Source organism: Zosterops lateralis, assembly GCF_965231275.1.
Source record: "Zosterops lateralis genome assembly, chromosome: 10".
Classification (NCBI taxonomy): Eukaryota; Metazoa; Chordata; class Aves; order Passeriformes; family Zosteropidae; genus Zosterops; species Zosterops lateralis.
Genome location: NC_139770.1, coordinates 2969059 through 2989585, shown reverse-complemented (window position 1 = coordinate 2989585; position 20527 = coordinate 2969059). Strand labels below are relative to the sequence as shown.

The 20527-nt window shown below is 42.4% G+C and overlaps 1 protein-coding gene across 2 annotated transcripts in view; it reads left to right on the top strand.

Annotated features, from left to right (window-relative positions):
* Nucleotides 1-5724: 5724 nt before the first annotated feature.
* The window catches only part of BCHE (butyrylcholinesterase), a 49018-nt gene continuing 34215 nt past the window's right edge, over nt 5725-20527 (top strand). The window contains exon 1 of one of the 2 annotated variants that reach the window (XM_083868906.1): nt 5725-6190. Coding sequence is in view for 1 of the 2 variants with exons in the window: in XM_083868905.1 (XP_083725031.1) it covers nt 7455-7506 (52 nt within the window). In the remaining variant the exon portion in view is untranslated. Of the gene's footprint in view, nt 6191-7382; nt 7507-20527 lie in introns of those variants that run through there. The other variant, XM_083868905.1, reaches the window with a different exon arrangement.

The following is a 20527-nucleotide window of genomic DNA, read 5'->3' as shown; positions in this document are numbered from 1 at the left end:
TTTGCTTATTGGTCCCTTTCTGTTGGCAAGAGTGTGAATATATTATAAAATGCTTTTCTGCTAAAATCCTTTCAGAATTAATGAAGGAACACCTTATAACTGGTTACTATGAATTAATTAGAAATTCATCCTCGTGGCTGGAGATTTATTTGGTAATGAAAGAAAGTTCATAGAAAGTTGCTGTTTATTTAACCACAGAAAAGTTCCTGAGTGAAGACTGAGGATACAGGGAGTTAATAAAGACAAGAATAATTATTTTTATATTGTCATTGAATGAAAGGAATTAACTAGATGTTAAATAATATCAAAATGCTACACAGAGTAGCTCTAAAATAGCCAGGCTGGGCTATTTTAATTAACAACAAGCAGCACTTCACTGCATGATTAATCCCTCTGAAAACAACAAAAAGAGAGGATTAATGTCCAGAAATGAGACTGGATAAATTCAGATCTTTGGACCCTTTGAGGAAGAGTCTCCTGGATTTCAGGAGCCTGGGTTTGGCAGTTTGGGCACACCACAGACACCAGGTGATGGCTGGAGGAGGAGAAAGATTTCTCTCATTGGCGTAAAAATCACTGAGTGGAATTACAGCTTCATCTGCTGCTTCTGGTGTGATAAGGGATGGACAGAAGGTGTTTTCTGGCTGTGTGAATTAAAATAATGGAGAGAACTGGGAATCTGAGAGAAGATTTAGGCAGAAAAGCCTGGTCCAGCTCAGCCCACCCACTGCAGAGAAAAGGAGAGAGAAGCATTTTCATGCTCTGCAAACCCTGAGCTGGGTTTTGGACAAACAGACACTTCCAGTCTGTCTTTGACAAGCACAATTTCAAAGTGATCCAGACATGGAAGAGTTGTTGATGTCTTTGTATGAATTATTAGCTTTAAACAGAGGGAGCGAGGGAAAAAAAAAGTCAAATAAGATAAAACCAGAAGAAATCTCAGTATGGGAGTTGACAGATATTTGGATTTTAGTAAAGCATTTGACATTGTCTCATGAAATCTTAATTGAAAAATTAATTCAAGTCAGCTTGGCTGCAGACAATGGTGTGTGGGTTGGATGTTGGCTCAAGCACAAGTGGAAAAGATGCTGATAAACAGCTGGTAACAAGATGGGTGGAAATGTCCACTGGGGTAACACGCACTGATTGTTAGTCTGAGTTTACTTTATATCTTCATGAATGGCTTAGGAAAAAAGATATCATCAAGATCATAATTAAATGCACAGATTATGCTCATCCTAGAAGGTTTGAAGTATCAAAAAGGAGAGTGAAATTAAAAAAGGATTGATAGGAAACACTGATAAACCATGGCCAAAACAGATTCAGCAAGGGAATAAAATTATTTTACTGCAAACACAAACCAGAGTAACTCAAAAGGTGAACAACAGTTTATCTTTTAGGGAATGAAACAGTGGCAGTGGATAAGAGAGAGAGAGAGCAGGAGGATGGTACAGGAATTATAAAAACCAAAATGCAAGTTCAGGATCCAGTGCCCTTTGCATCCAATGGAAGTGCAGCCATGGACTTCAAAGGATTTTGGGCATGGCTGGCAGTCCCAAAGCAGGGATTATCTGCAGCCCTGTTCTGGCCACTGCATCCAGCAGCAATAAGAGATGCTCTCCCAGAAAGATGTTAAATTGGCAGCAAATCAGAGAAGAGACAGAATAAAAAATGAAGGGGTTTTGTGAGAGCTGAAGTGGGAAGAAAAATGAAGGGAATTAAGCAGTTATAATTTGGCCAAATAAGGAATAAGCAGGAACACAATAACAGCTTTCAAATGTCTGAGGACATAAGCCTGTATAAAGGATAATAATTATTCACTCTGTTACATGGCAGAAGGAGTTTAACAGGTGAAGGGAATGTATTATGAGGGAAGAAAGACATTTGATGTAAATATCAGGAACGGCTGCATATTAAACTGTTGAATAATAGAGGAGCTGGAAGTCCTGTGGTCTGGGATTTCTGAATGCCAGCCATTGAAATGCAGAGAGGAATCTTTTCAATTCCCCAGGACACCAGGAAATGCATCTGCCTTGAAAAGATCAGGATCTTCTCTGGGTCTCTTTTTGTGCAAGCTCCGTGTGCTTTAAAGCCCCACACCAGGAGATGCAGAAATATCAGAGGAGAAATTGTTCTTAATAAGCAATAAACACTCCTCACATCTCCTGACTGTGCAATCTGCTCCCATCCCTGTCTGGCTGAGATCACAGACTTCTCTCAAATGGGGTACTCGAGTCAGGATCTTCAAACTGCTTTGGTAAAAAAAAAAAAAAAAAAAAAAAAGGCTTTGCTGGGGTGGGAAATGGAGTATTTGTAGCAGAAACCCAAAGGTTTATTAGTAGAGGAGATTTTTAACCTCAATTAGTCTCAGAATACTCTTTTTTTTCTGCTAGAAATACTGTCTGTAGGTGGTATAAAACTTATTTTCTGGAGTTTTTCTTCTCTGGCTTGATTTTTTTCCTCGGGTCTTTAGATTCTAAAACTGCTAGCTCTAAAGACCATTAGTAAATTTGTTTGTTTGCATGCACCCACTCAAAGAGTTTGACTAAAAATATTAATCAAAGAGAAAAAATATAAAAATCTGACTTTTATTCCATCACATACTCCATGATAGGGAAGGGAGTTATTTCTATCCAGCAATTCCTGCCTTTTTCCACCCCCTGCTTTTTGGTTCCCATCTCTTCATTGAACGTAGGAAGCAAAGAGAAATTTTCAGATGATAAATCAGGAAGGCTTTTTTTTTTTTTTTTTTTTTTTTTTTTTTTTTTTTTTTTTTTTTTTTTTTCTTTCTTTCAGTGTGAAAAAAGCAATTTAAAATACAGCCAAATATTTGTAAACATGGGAAGTGCCAGCTCTTATTTGGTGTACATGATCCCGAGTTTATTAATTTTGATTTGAGCAGGACTCTTCACACTGGGGGAGGACCAGGGATATTTCAGTGTGTGGTAAATTACACTCAATTTATTAATAATTTTCCTCACTTTATTACCAATTTTAATGATCAATAATGAGCTCAGGCAACATTAAATCAGTTTTCAGACCTTAGACACTGCTACAGTCTATGGTAGAACAAAAAAATTCTTCTCGATGTCTTGATTTGATACTAATGCACAAGGAATTGTGGATTAAGGAAATACCAGGGAAGGTTTTCCACATCTTAGTGCAAATCAATGTATTTTATTACAGCAAAACACGCTTTGTACATCTGCAATGCCATAAATTTAGGCCTGGAAAATCAACACGTCCTGCAGTGCAGAAATCAGAGATGAGAAGCTGAATGTTCAGTGTCAATGCTGCAGGAAAGGCAAAGATATGACACCTGAAGGCAAAAAAAGCAGGACAGGAAGGGACAAAAGCAGAAAAGAGGTGGCATCTGTGCATTGATGAGACCTTTATTGGAGCAAGATGTTTAATCCTGCAGCCTAATTTCCAGACTGATCCTAAAACCAGGAAACAGTCTGAAAAAGGAAGGTGGGATGACTGTATTTATACTATTTTTAAAGGTATTTTATGGAGAGATGGTTACGAAGCTGAATGTGTTTGGTTTATGTGAGCGTGGTTTAGGGGATGACTTCCTTGAAGCCAGGGAAGCACTTGAGGTGAGAAATCATGTAATAATAATCATGTAATAATAAGTTATTAAAGGCAGTAACTCTTCTGGTCCTTACACAAACCCTGAGAGATGCAATGGCATCAATGGAGCCCCACAATTCTGAGAGTCAGAGCTCACAGCAGGGCTCTGGGCTGATTTATCCTCAATAAATTCAGTCACTGCCCTGATTTGCACTTGCCTGAAAAGACACTCAGGATCAATCTCAATTCAGGCTCAAATTAAATTCATGCTTGGATATATACACAAATTATAAATACCTGGAAAGAAACAGATTAAGGATTAAGGCTGGTTAAGTAAAGAATTAGTTCAAAATTAAAGAGAAAACAATCCACAAACCATGGGCTGTAAAATGCCCTGACATTCTTGAAAACCAAGATTCTCTATTTCTACACACTTGTATTATGAACCTTTAAAAGCAAGAACGTGTTTTATTCCTCGCCAGGTTTGTTCCTCTACTTGGAAAACATTTATTCTGCTTCTTGTTTACACTGAATTTAGAATTAATGTGGCTGTTCTGGTTGAGCAAAAACAACCTTGACTTGTATGAGGCATCGTTTAATCATGCCAAGATATCTTGTGTAAAAACATAACACGAGCGGAGTTCTCAGAATTAAGCTGGTTAATAATTACTATATAAACAGGTCAAGGATCAAGAGAGACAGTAAATTCTTGTGAAGTGTGTGTGTAGATTTTATTTCCAAATTACAGCACTGAAAGGCAGAGCTGTCTTAATGTGCACGGAAAAAAGTCAGATATCCGGAGGTGAAATATCGCGGTCTCAGGGAACATTTTTCACCCGCTAATAATCAAAATAAAAATGCCAGTAGTTACTCATGGAAAATAATGCACTGCTGGCATTAGTGAAGTGTTCCTTAGGTGCAATAATATTTGCTGAAAAACTACATGATCCGAGCCACATTTTGTTATATACCGTAGGAATCAAGAAAAATCACAAGTGAGAGACTCCAGTCCGGTTTCCTGATGAGTTTTTCAACCTCAAACCCATTTCCCTGGCCCAGCTTTGCCCCCAGAGCCTGCTCAGACACTGCTCCTGCACCCTGATCCTTTTCAGCCTTCTAATGTTTGCACTTTTGTACTGGAGTTTCTCACGGATTGTAACATAAACAAAATGGTTGGTTCCGCATTCCTTTCCGAAGAAAAAGGAATTGACAGACTTCTGATTTGACCAGGAGGGTCAGAGAGGTGTCAACCTCATTGCCCAATCTCTGGTCAAACTCCAAAAACTGTATAAACCCAAGAGAGAAATAAACCACCTCCTTTTTTGCTCTTACAACCTGACTGTGTGAGTGTTGTTCTTTTGTGTCCATCCAGCGACATCTCCCACCACCTTCCCCCAGGATTTCCACAGAGAAGACTTCTCTGGGCTCCCTTGAGCTCTTTTATCTCCTCCAGCCTGGCTTTGAACATTCCCTGGGGGTCACTCCTCTCTTCAACCTTGAGCCATGCTCACCTTTGAACCTTTTAAGACGTTTAATGTTTCATTCCATGGGATCAAGGGCAGGATAACAAGCAGCTCCTCAGGCTGGGGGTGGCTGTGTGAGCAGCTGGAACCAGCCCAAGGGTTGTGTTCTGCTGAACTTCCCAGTGGCCAAAATTCAGGACTCAATAAATGGCTCAGACTCCAGGTTTTGCAATGCAGGTGGTAAATGCACACAGGACTGGGAATAAATACACATAGGACTGGGAATACAGTCAGGTGGCAACGTGAGAGTGACAGCTGCAGATGTGATGAGAACTGAACTGTGGAGTTTCTTCTACAGGAATTATTTTTCAGACATTTGCTTTCTGGAAGTTTTAAAACCAATTAATTTGCTCACAGAAAATTGTATTTTTTAAAAAACAAACAACAACCTAAAACAATTGTTTTCTTTCTCATCAGAAAATGGGAAGTGGAAAAGAAGGAAGTCCAGTGCTCCAGCAGCTCCCTGAGCAGAACCAGCCCTTTCTCACTGAGCTGATGTCCCACACTTGAACAGCCCAGCAATGCCAGCCATGAAAACTGAATTATTCTAGATATTAATGTTTCTTTACTTCTAATAAAAGCAACGTGGAATCTAAATTCCACTCAAATGACAAATCAACCCCACGAATTAAAACTCTATATGGTTTTATAAAACAATTACGTCAACATGTATGTTCTTTTTTTGGAACCTTGGAAAAGATTTCAAAACAAATATAAAACCCTGGTCATATGAGTAACTTTAAAAAATATTTGATTTTGTTTTTTTTTTTTTTTTTAATATATATTTGATAGGGAAGGGTTTCAGCAAAGTGGGAAAAGCAGAGATGTGTAAACACAGCTGAGCAGGAACGTGCGTGCGGCTCATTCACTTGTTTGCCAAAGTGTCGTTACCTCAGCACATTATTTACAGATAAAAAATAGCACTTCCTTGCAGTCATGTGGCGTCACTGGCTGCTCAACCTCCTGCTTATCTGACAGGTTAACCAGCAATTCTGGGCAGAAAGGATTTGGCTACTTTGGTAATCAGCTCTTGGCCCAGGAGAACTCCTTTATTCACGGAAAGAAACGGCCGGATGGGAAAACCAGCTCTCAAGGTTGGTGGTTTTCTGCTTCATTTTCAGATCCAGGAGTGCTAAAAAGAGGGAGAGGTGGAACCCTAAATTTCTGGGTTAATTTGATGCCACCTGCACAGCTCTGGCATTATTTGAGGGGTTTTTTTTGTGTCTTGATGCCATCGTCATTTTTGCTGACCTGTGCTCTCTACCAGCCTGATGTCAAAAAAATAAAATGAAAATAATGATGTAATATTTTTGATCTTTCCACATCAAAAGTGATGCTTTCAAATAAGGACAGGGTGGACAAAGTTTACTTGGATGATGGGGGGAAAGTAATTTTTTTTCTTATCCCCAAAAAGCTGAAAATACATTGGAGTGGCTTAGAAATACAGAGGGCAGAGGATGAGAGCAGCACAGCTGGAGGGGCTCCAGGGCTCCTGTGGTGCCCTTTAGTCCTGAACTCTGCCCTGTCCCCTCGTTGGTTCTACAGGGATTGTGGCTGGCACCAGACCAGAGCAGCTGGAGGGTGCTCAAAACTGCAGGAAATCCGGGAAAACCATGGAATTGAACCCAGAGCAGCTGCTGGACAGGGCTGGCCCTGGGTTTGGGCTGCCCCCAGGGCAGGGATTAAAGGTATTAAACAGGAAATTGGGGAATTCCTCTTCTGTGGGAACCCCAAAGAACCCCAATGAGCTGATTGCTGATGGGGAAAAATGTCATGGTGTTGGCCCTTTCTAAAAGGAATATTTGAGTTCTAGAAATCCTAGAAATATTTGGGTTGCAAGGGACCTTAAAGATCATCTCTGCCAAGGACAGGGGTGACAGGATGAGGTGCTCAGGGAATGCTCTGGGGGATGAAAAAATACTTAAACGTACTGCAATACTTTCCAGTCATGTTTAAATCCTGAGAAATCTCACCTTAGGCAACCACATGCAAACACCTCTGTGTGATACTGGGGGTGCTGAGATGCTCCACAAGATCTACAGGCACAGGGAAAGGCCAGATTTGCACCCAGCTTTTGTGGGGTCACCCCTGTGCAAAGGGGATCAGTGTAGGAACAAGCAGAGCTGCAGAGGAGGAAGAAACATCATCTAAAAAAATCAAGATGAGCCTTAGAAGTGCACAGGAATATTGGAGGGACAATTAGCATTGGGTGGTGCAAAGCAATAAGATAATGAAACTGCACCTATTCTTTTCTCTCTAAAGTGTCAGCAGCACAGCAAGGTGGAATTGAGATAGTTGATGTGTCTGTTGGTTGATCCCACTGGGAGTTCCCCAATCACCAGAAATGCACCATGATCAATGCTCTCACAGCTGGGCTGTGCTTTGCAGCTCCTCTCTGGGGTCTGTGCAGGTGGGTTACAGACACCAGACATGGAGCTCTCCCTTCTGAGCTCATCCCCTGCTCCTCCAGCAGTGCTGATCAGAGGGTTGGTGCTTCAGGAAGGTTTTCCTTTGTGCTGCAGTTGTGCCATGGGAGCAGCAAAGCTCCAACTCTGGGATTTCCCATCACTTCCAACCTGCTCCTCTCCTGCTGGGGAGGCTCTGAGATTTCAGGGCTGGGGAAGCTCCCCAGGGTCCCTTTGCAGATAATCCTTGGTCACAGCTCAGCAAGGCCCTGCTGATACTGATGCCTCAGGATCTGAGCTTTTCTATTTCCCATCCATTTGTTCTCCTGCAGCTCTTTAGTGTGTGACTCTAAACTCCACACCCAGTGCCAGCTGCTGCTGCCCCAGTTTGGGCAGACACAACAATTCCTCTCCAGGCCTGGGGATCAAGGACACCTCACTGCCTCAGGCCCCAGAGATGGGAACAAAAGTGAGTTGGGGGGGAAAACTTGGGGTAAATGACTTCATTAGCTGGAGCTGGAATTGGGAGATGAACCCCCAATGTGCCAATGGCCCAAAGTGATCAAAGTGTGCAAACCCCTGACCCGGGGTCCAGTTTGGGTGTAAACCCTGGGGGGCTTTGTCTGCCCTAAATGTACCTGGAGGACCTTCAATAAATAGAAATGCTTTTTCTTCCCTTAATTTTGTCTGGCCTCTTTTCTTAGCTAGCCATGATAAAAGGTATCAATACCCCAGAGCTTTTGCAGCTAAAATTTCCAATTATTAATGTAACCTCTCTGATTGCCCTGAGGAGTGGCTCTTTCTTCTCCAGCTTCCTCAGGACACAGAAACTGTGCTCAGTGTTTCCCTTCTCCCTTCCCTTTCCTCTCCCAGCTCACCCCAAGGGCACCCTCAGCAGCCAGGGCTGGCACAATTAATTAAGTTAATCATTACCTGGAGCAGCAGCAGGGTCAATGCTGTGGGTAACCCGGCTGATTAACACCTGGGATCCTGCAGTGCTGCTTGGTGAAATCTTGGCATTCTTCCTCCTATGGGATTAATCCCATTTTATGGATTTGTGTTCAGGTCTTTGGGTCCTGGAGAAGCCAGAGCTCCTCATCCTCTCCATCTCTGCATAAACACTTTTCCAGAAGCAGCACTCTCCTTTCGCTGACCAATAGCAGCGAGTCATTGCATTTCTAAGAATTCTGAAAAATAAAGTTCCCAGGCTTTCCCAGCTGTAAAACCCTCAGAAAGTTTTCTCTTCCCTTTTCTAACACGTGGGTTTCTCTGGCAGAAGTGTGGCTGTTACACAGCAATTTTCTTTCCATGTTTTTAAAGTGGCTGATTTTAATTTGGAAGTGTTTTCCCTTTCCAAATCCTCGCAGTCAATGTGGAATTACATAAAGCAGCTTTTTGAAGTGAAACTGTATCTGGAGAGGTTTCTGCGTGTTATGTGTGTTTTACACAAGTTATTTATTTTTCTGTCTTGGTGGCACTGTCATTTTTGCTGACCTGTGCTCTCTACCAGCCTGACCTCAAAGAAATAAAATGAAAATAATGATGTAATGTTTTTGATCCTTCCACATCAAAAGTGATGCTTTCAAATCAGGACAGGGTGGACAAAGTTTACTTGGATGATGGGGGGAAAATATTTTTTTTTATCCCCAAAAAGGTGAAAATACATTGGAGTGGCTTAAAAATATGTTTCCTTTACATAAGTGTAACATAAAGAAAGTGAAGAAATGGTAAAATTTATAATAAAAAGAGATTTGTGTAGATTTATCTGGAAAGGGCAGTGAAGTTTCCAATCATGAGTGACTGTAAAACGTTTCTCCATAAGGGATCATCAAAACTTCCCAGCTGCTAATCTTGAGCACAAGGTGAATTCTTTGCGTGTGCTACACAAAACCTGAAATAAAATACGATTCTTGACTTCATTTCTTCATTATTCTCAAAAGGGTAAAAGTACTGTGGAAGCTGGGAAAGCTCCCAAACACATTTTTAGAAAAATGAGATGTTTTTAGGTGCCCTCCACCAGGCAGCATTATTTATAATTAAATATATATTTATAATGAAAATATTCCAGAGTCCCAGATATCAGTGCAGGTTGGTTTAGGGCAGCTGATTTTCTGAGCTCGTGACTGCAGCAACTGACAGTGGAAATTAAATATTCAGCTTTGTTTTCTGCCAGTTCCTCCTGCCTATGAAATAACACCTCCAAGAGAATTTTCTTGGCTGGACTGACCATTAATCAATTTATGTTCTGAATAGTGAGCATTCATCATAGTCAGGATTTTTATCTTGCTTTATGTGCCCAGGATGATTGAGAGTCAGGTTTCTCTGACCACTGTGCCCATGGCAGCCTCTCAGCTCTTGGGACACTGCACAGCTGAAATGGTGAAAAAAAGGAGGAGAACCTTGTGTAAAACTGCTTTTACACTTTTCAAGGCTCTTGCTGCTCTGAAGACATTGCTGTCCACTCCTTCAGAATGTTTTCCATATTTTCTCTCATGACTGAAACAATTCAAAATCCAGAGTTTGTGCAATAACACCAGACATTTATTTGGGCTTTATCTTTTTTTTGCCATGAAACCCATTAACCATTCTGGGATCATTTTGAAGCATAGGCAGACACTTTTTACCGAGTTATTTAATTTTTTTGAACAGTCAAACACCCACCTCTGAATCCATTAGTATCTCTATTGGTGGACTCATAAATCTTCATCTGGATGAAAGTTCCTCCAGTGTTTTTTTCCAGCTGGCTCCATTTGCTGGATTATTTCCATGCTGAACATCTGCACACGTGCGTGGTATCACTTAAACCTTCAAGAGAAAGTTTATTTTGGATTTAAAGAATCTTTTTGATGCCATTCATTCCCACACAACAGAAACATTTTCCACACCACCAGCACGGTTCCCAAAATTTTTTTTTCATATATACAAGGGGAAAAAAATATGTTTTATCTGCCTTGCAGAGCTTCAGACTGGCAAGATGTTTAAAAGAGAAAAAAATGTCTTTGTTCTGATTGATGAGAAATCACAAGTGATAGAGATTCCCCCCTTGGGATGGTTCTAAGGAAGTGGAACCACGATGAGATTGAGCTCCCTGCTCGTGTGCCCGGCCTGTCTTGTGGGTGCTGTTACAATTTGAGGCACAGCGGCTCTGGAGCCTGAGCTAAAGCAAGCACAAGGATTTATTGCAGCAGAGAAGTGCAGAATATTTGCTGAGTAAGCCAGGACTTTCTTGCATTATGCCAGGGATTTAAAGGGACCAAAAAAAATCCGTCCCAGCAGCAAATCTTGGGTCACTCCACATTAACCTCTCTGTGTGTCAAGAATTAGATCTTTTTTTATTCTCCTTTGTTTTGCCTATCTCAGCACAGCCTTTTAATCCATGGCAGAAATTTACCTTTTACCCTGCAGTTTTCAAATTTCCCTAATAAGCTTTGGGGATGGATTGGGTCAAAAACCTTCTAAAACCACCACTGGATGATTTTCTTCATGTTGCTTTAATTCTGATAACTCTCAACAGATCTGTGGGGCAAGATTTTGAACGAGTCCAAAGGGAGGGTGAGGATTTCCTCCTCTTTCCCCACCTTGTAGAAATTCTGGGGTTTAATATTCACATTTATCAGCCCATCTGAGACTCTGAACTCACCATGGCAGGAGCTGCTCGTCGATAATTTGGACAGGAGGAAATTTGAGGACGTACAACATATAATTACCCTTTTTGTGAAAGGATAGATTCACACCTCAGAGAAATAGACAGACATGAGCGGGCTCTGAAGTGCTAAAAATTCTGGTTGTATCCTTCAGGAGGCTATTTTAGGAGAGAAAAACCACTGTGCAGCACGTAATCCGCTACTGAAGTTGTGCTCTGCAAGGCAGGACAGCCCCAGCTCCCACCTGGGAGCTGAATAACCTGAGTTGTGTTCCTTGTGTTCTAACAGCTCCTGATCTGCTCTATTCCCACCGAGGTGCATGAAAGGAAAGGATCCTTCCTCCTTCTTCTTTTCAAGCTGAGCTAAAAGCTTTTTTTTTTTTTTTCCTTGGAGTGCTTTGAGGGGAGGTAGGAGATGGTGGGTGTTGCACCAGTTGAGGAGGAAAGCACACAAGGTGGAAAAGCTACTCAGCACCAGGGAAAAAGTGCAAGGGTAGTTGGGGAAGAATCCTAAAATCTTTGGGAATATTAAGAGGAGAAGAAACAATCTTAGTGATGTAAATTCAACTAAATCATCCCCAAATGTGACTTGCAGTTATTTGCTGTAAATATAAAGATTTGGGGTCCTGGTTTGGGTTTCTGTGGTGGGATGGTCCCATCTGTCACAAACCCCAAAACTCACTCCCTGCAATCTCCTGAAAGGTGTTTGTGCTCAGCTGGGGTTGGTCTCTTTCTTCAGGCAGCACTGACAGAACGAGAGGACACAGCCTCAAGCTGTGCCAAGGGAAATAGAGGTTGGATATTAGGAAAAAGTTTTTTATGGGAAAAGTGATAAAGTACTGGAATGATCTGCCCGGGGAGGTGGTGGAGTCACCATCCCTGGATGTGTTTAAACAAAGATTGAATGTGACACTCAGTGCCATGGCTTAGTTGAGGTGTCAGGGTTGGGTTGGACTCAGTGATGTTGAAGGTCTCCTCCAACCCAGTGATTCTGTGACTCTCTGAACTGGTTTTTTCCACTTTACCTGCATTTCTGAGGGAAAAAAATCAGGATCCAGCCTTGAATCTTCGCCAGGTTTGCATTTTTTTTTTTTCCCTTTATCACACGGGAGACTGGCAGGTGGTGGGTTCAAAAGCAAACCAAAAGGAAGTTTTTTTCACGGCTCGTGGCATTTCTCACTGACGCAACGGATCCGGCGCCAGATGTTCTGGACTCTCAATGTTCACAAGGCTGCAAAAAGTGCTCAGATGAATTCAAGGAAGAAAAAACCTCTGGGTGGCAATAGGAGACAAAAACATCACCTCTTGCTGAGATGCAGGTTTTTGTTGGCTGGGAAGATTCACTTGTGTAATCCTGTGCTTGGTCTGATCTTCTACTTTATTTCTGCAAAGTTCCCCAAAGTTTGGAGAGAGTCCAGAGGAGGGTCCAGGATGAGCAGAGGGATGGGGCAGCTCTGCTGGGGGGAAAAGAGAGAATTGGGGTTGTTCAGCCTGGAAAGGAGAAGCCTCTGGGGAGATTTTATGTGACCTTTCAGTATCTAAAGGAGGGCCTAAAATAAGGGCAGAAAGGGAATTTTTGTAAGGACCTGGAGTGACAGAACAAAGGGGAATGGCTTTAAACCAAGAGAGGGGAGGTTTAGATGGGATATTGGGCAGGAATTGTTCCCTGTGAGGGTGATGAGGGCTGGGATGGAATTCCCAGAGAAGCTGTGGCTGCCCCCGGATCCCTGGCAGTGCCCAAGGCCAGGCTGGTCAGGGCTTGGATCCACCTGGGACAGTGGGAGGTGTCCCTGCCATGGCAGGGGTGACACTGGATGAGCTTTGAGGTCCCTCCCAACCCAAACTACTCTGTGACTTTACAATTTGTTGATTTACCTCTGTTCAGATTCTGCATGGCCATTCTTGAATTTTTTTTATTTAATGAAAACCGTTATTACTGCTCTGCAATAACACATCCCTTTAGTCCAACAGAGTGGGAAAGCAACTCTGGGTCACTCCACGTCTGAGGTGCTCAGTCCTCTAGAAACAAATTTCCTTAGTTTAGCTGTGGTTTGCTTAGAAAACGTGCAATGGGAAACCTGGAAAGATTGATTTTGTTTAGAAGTTTGCAAGAAAAATAAATAGGTTGGGTATAAAGTATCAAAAACCTGCCAGTTTTTGGGTGAGCTGTGCAGTGTTTACATCCTAAGGCTATGCTGATGGCTGATTGATTTTTAATTATTTTATTTTTATCCTTTTATTTTCATTATTTTAATACTTTTAATTTTACTGTTTATTTTTATTCTTTTTCCTACCCGGACTTCGTGGCCAGCAAACACTGCTGGTGGCTTTCAAAGCCAGCCAAAACCAGGAAAAAAAAAAACAAAAAAAACTGAGCTGTATAATCACAAATGAAAATGAGTCTGAGAGAATTGGTTTTCCAGGATTTCAGGGTCTTCCCAGCCAAAGTGCAGCCAGGAGCCGAGCAGAGCTCTGTGGTGATGTGCATTGCTTTAGGGCAACAGCACAACCTGGTGGTTTGTGGTTATTCCACATTCCCAGTGCACCGGGAGCTGCACAGGAATTTCCCTTCTCGCTGCCTGTACAGAACTGAAGCCCGTCCTCATTAATTCATTTGTAAGATTCCATTTTACCCGAGGTTTTTGGAATAAATAGAAAACAGCGGGCTGCAAGGGCATATGCAAAAAAGATGAAGTAACAGGTCCTTCCCAGCATCCCTGATTCTGAAACCTGAAGGTGCTGGATATGTCTGAATTTTGCTTTCAAGATAATAACTAGAGGGATAGAACTGAGGAAAAAAAAAAAAAAAAACAAAAAAAACTCTCTTGCAATATGTACTATGCAAAATTTGGGGAAAAAAAAAAAAAAAGAAAATGTGAGCAGAAAAAATTGTAAGTTTGCCTTGCTTTTTTCTATTATGACAAAGTCAAGCAAAGTATATAATGCATTTACATAGACTGAATATTCAGACCCCACTAATGATATTTGTTCTCTTTCTTGTGTGTCTTCAGGGTAAGTGACGTTGGTCAGAGTGTAACTTCTGAGGTGGCAGCGAAATGAAACGGGTGGCAAATGTGCTCAGAGAGGATTCTCAAATAAAATTAATTACATTTTCTGTTTTGCTTGGTTGTGAAGCACAGGCTGTGTGATTGCCAGCAGTGCAGATGTGGGTGCTGAACAAAATATCTTGCAAACTACATATTCAGTTCATTTTCTCATCATTTAGGATGGGACAAAAGCCACTGAGTGTGACTCAGAGAGGGGTTTCCAGTCCAGGGCTGGCACTGCTCCTGACACTGGGCAAGGCTGTTTCATGGAATAATAGAGTTATGGAGTGGTTTGGGTGTGAAGGCCCCTTCAATTTAATCCAATTCCACCCCTGCCATGGGCAGGGACACCTTCCACCATCCCAGGTGGCTCCAAACCCCATCCAGCCCGGCCTTGGACACTTCCAAGGGACTGGGAGTCCACAACCTGTCTGGGTTTTTCATCTAAACCAGGGACTGCTCAGCCCTGCTTAACTCCAGACAAAGAACCTTTGATTTCACCTGTGTGGCTTTGGAGCTGAGAGCAAAGGGATTTTCAAAGCCACTGGAGGACTGAAGTGCTTTGGGGCAAAAGGCTCATTATTTTTATGCAGTGACTGTGCCTGTGGGATCTTCTCCCCAGGGGGATGCTGAGGTGTCTCATTGCTCCCTCTGTGTCCTTTAGCCCAGTGCGTGGCTCAGGAATGACTCACAGTCACTCTCATCAGAGCACTGGAGTCCAGTGGAGGGATGACTCATGCATTTAAACTGACTCTTAAGCTTTCTCTTAAGTTTCACTCAGTTGTAGCACAATGTACACGAATTCTGCTGAAATTCATGAAAATATTTGTTATTCTGCTTTGCTGCATTAAAGAAGAAACACATTGTTACATAAATAGGACAAAATACTCGGAACACCTGAATAGAGTGAGGATATTTCTGAGCACTATGGATACTCTGAGTGTAGCGAGGATATTTCTGAAAAATTGTACAAAGAGCTTTGGAAAAGTGTAGAATGGGGGGAAAGAGGAAGGAAGGAAGGAAGGAAGGAAGGAAGGAAGGAAGGAAGGAAGGAAGGAAGGAAGGAAGGAAGGAAGGAAGGAAGGAAGGAAGGAGAAGGAGAAGGAGAAGGAGAAGGAGAAGGAGAAGGAGAAGGAGAAGGAGAAGGAGAAGGAGAAGGAGAAGGAGAAGGAGAAGGAGAAGGAGAAGGAGAAGGAGAAGGAGAAGGAGAAGGAGAAGGAGAAGGAGAAGGAGAAGGAGAAGGAGAAGGAGAAGGAGAAGGAAAGAGAAAGAGATTGTGTTCTCTTCCTTCAGTGCTGAATTAGAGGACAAAATGATCAGACCAAATTGCTGCTCACAACCTTTCCTGTATCCCACTGAGGCACAGGGAGGTGCTGCAGTTCCTGAATCCCTCTGGAGCAGCCCTGGGAAGGATGTTGAGCTGTGCCTCAGCTAACCATAACCATAACCATGGACAGAAACCAAACCCCTGAGCTGGAAGCTGTCCCAGCTTCCCACACATCCCGCTCCAGGCTGGAGAAACCAGAGTGTTTTTCAGCTCTCTAAAAATCCTTGGCGAGCTCAGGGATGTCAGGTCTCCCTGCCTGACGTGCTTTGATCACTCTGCAATTATTACCCATCAGTTCAGACACTGATTTGTGCTTTGCTCAGGAGCAGGAGACAGCGTTGATGATGGAGGAGCTCAGATCAGTTGAGTTGAGATGAAGTTGACACCTCCTCCTGCCATGAGTGTTGAGTGATGCCTGGGGCAGCACTGACAGGGTTAATTCTCTCCTCTCCTTCCCCTGCTGCTTCACAAAGTTATTCCATATTTTCATGTCAGCACAAAGGATTTGGCAGCAATAATTTGATGGACTACCAGGGACATCTTATCATGGAATCACTAAGGCTGGAAAAACATCCCAAGATCCTCGAGTCCGGCCATTCCCTCAGCACTGCCAAGGCCACCACTAAACCACAAGTGCCACACCCACACATTTTTTGAATATTTCCAGGGATGGTTCTATTGCTTTTCACCCTTTCAGTGAGGAAATCTTCCCTGAAGATTGACTGTTGTCCAGTCAAACCTCCTCTGGAGCCACTTGAGGATGTTCCCTCTGGTCCTGTCACTTCTCATTTGAAAGACAAGACCCACCTGGGTGTGATCCCCCCTTTCAGGTACTTCTCAAGAGCAAAATGTTGACAAAAATCAATGTCAAACATCCACTCACAAAACAATCCCAGTTTTCCTTCTGGGGTGAAATAAAATTCATCTTTTTCCCTGCTAAACTGAGGGATAATAGTGAGGGTCTACACTGTGTTTGCACCCCAAAGTGAAAGCTGCTTGCAGTACACACAGATGGTGAATCATCTCTTTACCCAGAGGAGTACAAATCCTGGAGTACAAATTCACTGTGTTCCCATATTTGTCCACCAAATTGTGTTCTCGCTGCTGTAAATTTCGTATTAAATTATTTAGGTCAGCTTAAATTTGGAAAGCAACAAAACGAGCACCATTTTTTTTTTGCCTCATTTACATGTCTGTGGTTGTTGTAGCACGGTTTGCTTCCTAAATTAAAGTGATGCAAACAGTCTGCCACAGAAATAAGCGGCGATATTTTTTTTTTTGGTTATATTTTTGAAAAGTTGGTTGTAACTCTCAGTCATTAACCCAAGAATGGGTGGAGAATAAAAACTCAGGTTTCTTCCAGGACGTGGGTTTGAAGTTTGATAATTTTCCTGTGAATGAGGAGCGTTTTGAGTCTTTGTTTAATGGTTTGAGCATATCAATATCAGTGATCCTGTGATTAAGGCCTGGCTCATGGCAGGTATTGTCAGGATCCAGGGGATCACATTAAAAGCCATTAATAGCTCCATGCTGTGCCCTGACGTGATGCAGACCAACAGCTGCCCCGTGGAGAAACACTCCAGGCATCGTGTCAAAGGGACACAGCGCTAATAACCGGGTTAGGATGGGTTTATTTCATCCTGATGGTGCCAGAGCCCTGCCTGTGCCTCAGGAAAGGCTCCTCCTCAAGGTCTGCCCTCATCCCACCCCTTGTTTTCACTGCTGCTGAGATTCCAGCTCCTGCCAAAAACTCCAGACCCCATTTCTGTCCCAGGCAAACCTCTCTCTGTTCCTGGTGTTTCCCAAAAACATTTCCACAGAGCTCTGTCAGCTCCTCCTGCCTGACATTCCTGCGGGGACACTCTGGATGTGCTGGCAGAAGTTGTTTTGTGGGTTTCCCTGGGTGGGTCCCACCTTTCTGCCTCCATCAGAAGCCACTTGACATAAATGGAAGGTTTTTTTCTTTCCATCTTCCTTCCATGAATCCAGCCATAGAGTGACCCAGCACAGCTTTCCAAATAAAAGGTGCTGGTGGTGTTAGCACTGCAGGCCTTCTGCTTTTTTTTTATTTATTTATATTTAAAAAAAATCTGTAATTTTTTTCTCCCACTCTGGACAACGTCTGTGCTGATCCCAAAGACTGAATCTCCATTTTTCTCACTCACCAAACTAAATTCCCCTTGCCCAGGAACCCATCATGGTAACACCTGTCCCAGCATTGGCTGAAAATCATTTCCATGGTGTCACTTTGGGATCACCTAAGCCCAGAAGGACAATCATTTTGGGAAGCACAGAAAGAGCTGGATCCATTCATTTACATTCCCTTCAGTCAAACATCCTGTTTCCTGTCTGTTCTGGTTTAATTATCCCAGCAACGTTTGATAAATTTTACTCTTTGCCCATTTTCTCTGGAATAGCTTCCAGGTTTTTCTATAAAACACTCAGATTCAGGCCCTCTCCTATCTCATGCACCAATACCTAATTTTTGTACAGATTTTTATTGATTGCTCTTCTTGGTGTTATTTTATTTTGCTGTTTTACGGCTGCTGTTAACATTTACTAGAGGAATTATTTTACACTCTGCGTGGAAAGACATCACTGCAGATATTTTGGCAACATGAACAGTGACTAAAATTTGGGGAAGGGGATGTGGAATAAAAGGATGAGGAGAGAGAGAAAAGGCAGCATAGGAGAGTGAGCAAATCACTTTTCCTTTTTCAATGGTTAAACCCTAACCATCCTTTCAGTGGGGAGGGCAGCTCATTTGTGACACAGGTACAAATGGGCTCAATCAGAGCAGCAACCCCACAGGCACTTCCAATTCTTCCCATGACATTCAACACCTCCAATGTTTTCGGCAGCTGGTGATGGGATTTACTCTCTTATTTCTTTTTATTTTTTCCCTTTGCCGTGAACACGAAAATTAAAATCACTTGAACGCTTTTGCCAAGCAAGTCGTGCTTCGTTCCTCCAGGGGCACTGGGAAATAGACTGAGAGTCTTTGCCAGCCTTAATGATGCTGTGATTGTGTTTTATGGGAGCTGTGTCCCTGCAGGAGAGGTGAGGGAAGGCAATCCCTGTGAAACTCAGCAGCACCCACCCACCCACCCACCTGTGGGCTTTCTCCAGTTGTTGCTTTGGCAAAAAAATAAAATGAAGGCACAGGGGTTTGTGCCATGAGGTTCCATCTGTGCTTCCCCAATCCATTTCCAGACAGAATCCTCACTGCAGCCTTTGCTGGGATGGATTATTGTGCACACAAGATTCACAGCTGTGCTGGTGGCTCCAACAAGAAGCACTGGCTGTTCCTGGATGTGCTGATCCCAAGTGGTTTTCCTTCCCCAGGGGGTGGCTGCCAGCTAAGGAGACCAGGAATATTCTGCAAAACATCTGTAGTGACTTCTAGAAAATGCAGCCTCTGAATCCCAAGGGCTGACTGCTGTTTACTGTGGAGAACAGGATGGAAATGATGCTTTTATTCAAGATTACCATCAAAAGGTCCTTATTTCTGGTGATATATTGAGAGAAAAGTCTAGAAAAGTGCAGCTATAAAAGTGGAGTGTTTAAAACAAACCAAAAAGGATGGTGGTGTCCTGAAGCTCTGGGTGTCTGAAAGCAATCCAGTCTATTCTTATGGTCTTGGGCACATCTTTCAATTTCCCAGGCTCCTTGGTCTGACAACTTAAACAGAAAGTCTTTCAGGCCCTGGGCTCTCTTCATGCTTTTTGTACTGAACCTGCCTCCAGGCAAAAGGGAGGAAATGAGCAGAGAATCAGAACGTTCCTGCAGCCACTAAAACTCCTCTCCCCAGCCCAGGTCTGTGAGCTCTGCCAGGTTCTCCAGCTCTGCACTGAAGTTTTCTTTTCCTGTCTCGACCTCTTGCAACTCCTGCTGAGGGAAAGGTCACTTAAAGATCGTTTTTGGAGTTAAAATTCTCTGACATGATAGAGGGCAAGGGGTTGGAAAAGTTGGTGTTTCAGGCTTGTTTGTAGTTTCCATTGTGCAAATGAAAGTGGGAAAAAGGAAAGAGAAGTTTATGGGGTGCATGAACCATCAAGGATATGCACAGGGCAGGATGATCATGACCAGAATATGCTGTTATTGAACTGATGAGAGATAATTTTAGCTCCTCTATAATAAAATATTTCCTAATAGTTCTGCATGGATAAGCTTTGGAATCAATGTGGCCTCAATATTTTGGTTTGTACTCCAAAATCCACAGGTTACTGCAGAAATCTGTGAAACCTAACTTCGAATTTAATTAGTTTGTTTTTTTTTCTTGCAAGCTAAACACCAGGCTGCAATGATGATGTGCAAGTCATATTGAGTACACATTAATATTTTTTTATTTTCTTAATTGAACCTATATGAGACAAAATACAGAATTATGTATACCACAAGGAACTAAGGATATGTGAACATTCAAAATAATAATAATGATATTATTAATAATAATGCCTTTACCTTTTCATTTGCTGTATTTTCTCAGTGGCTCTGATTCCTCCAAGACATTTGTACAAGTACAGTCCATAATTGTGCTAATAAAGAGGAAATTATACCGATCTATAATTAGAGTAATAAGGAGAAAGGTACAGCAGATCATAAGTGAACCAATAAGGGGGAAATATAATCATGTTTAATGGCTTACATGAGTGTTAGTGTCTTCTGTATACTTAATAAATTGGTACCCACTTTCATGGTGTGTTTCTGAAACACACCATGTATCTTTCCTGATATTATCAAATTACCCTTTAGATCTATTGTTGGGCATTTCTGCTGGTCCTGGAAGCCCCTGTGGGGTGAGGCCTTTTAGAATAATCAGAATAATAGCAGAATTTCAGATGGGTTTGACCATCAGCTACAATCATCTATAGCAACACTTCATTTATTTAGGGTGTCCCTGGTTTAAATCCATGGATATACAGGTGGGCAGTCTAATAACAAGAGTGAAATTTGGAAAAAGAAGCACAGAAATAATTGAGAGGTGTTAACCCTTCGGGGTCACTGTG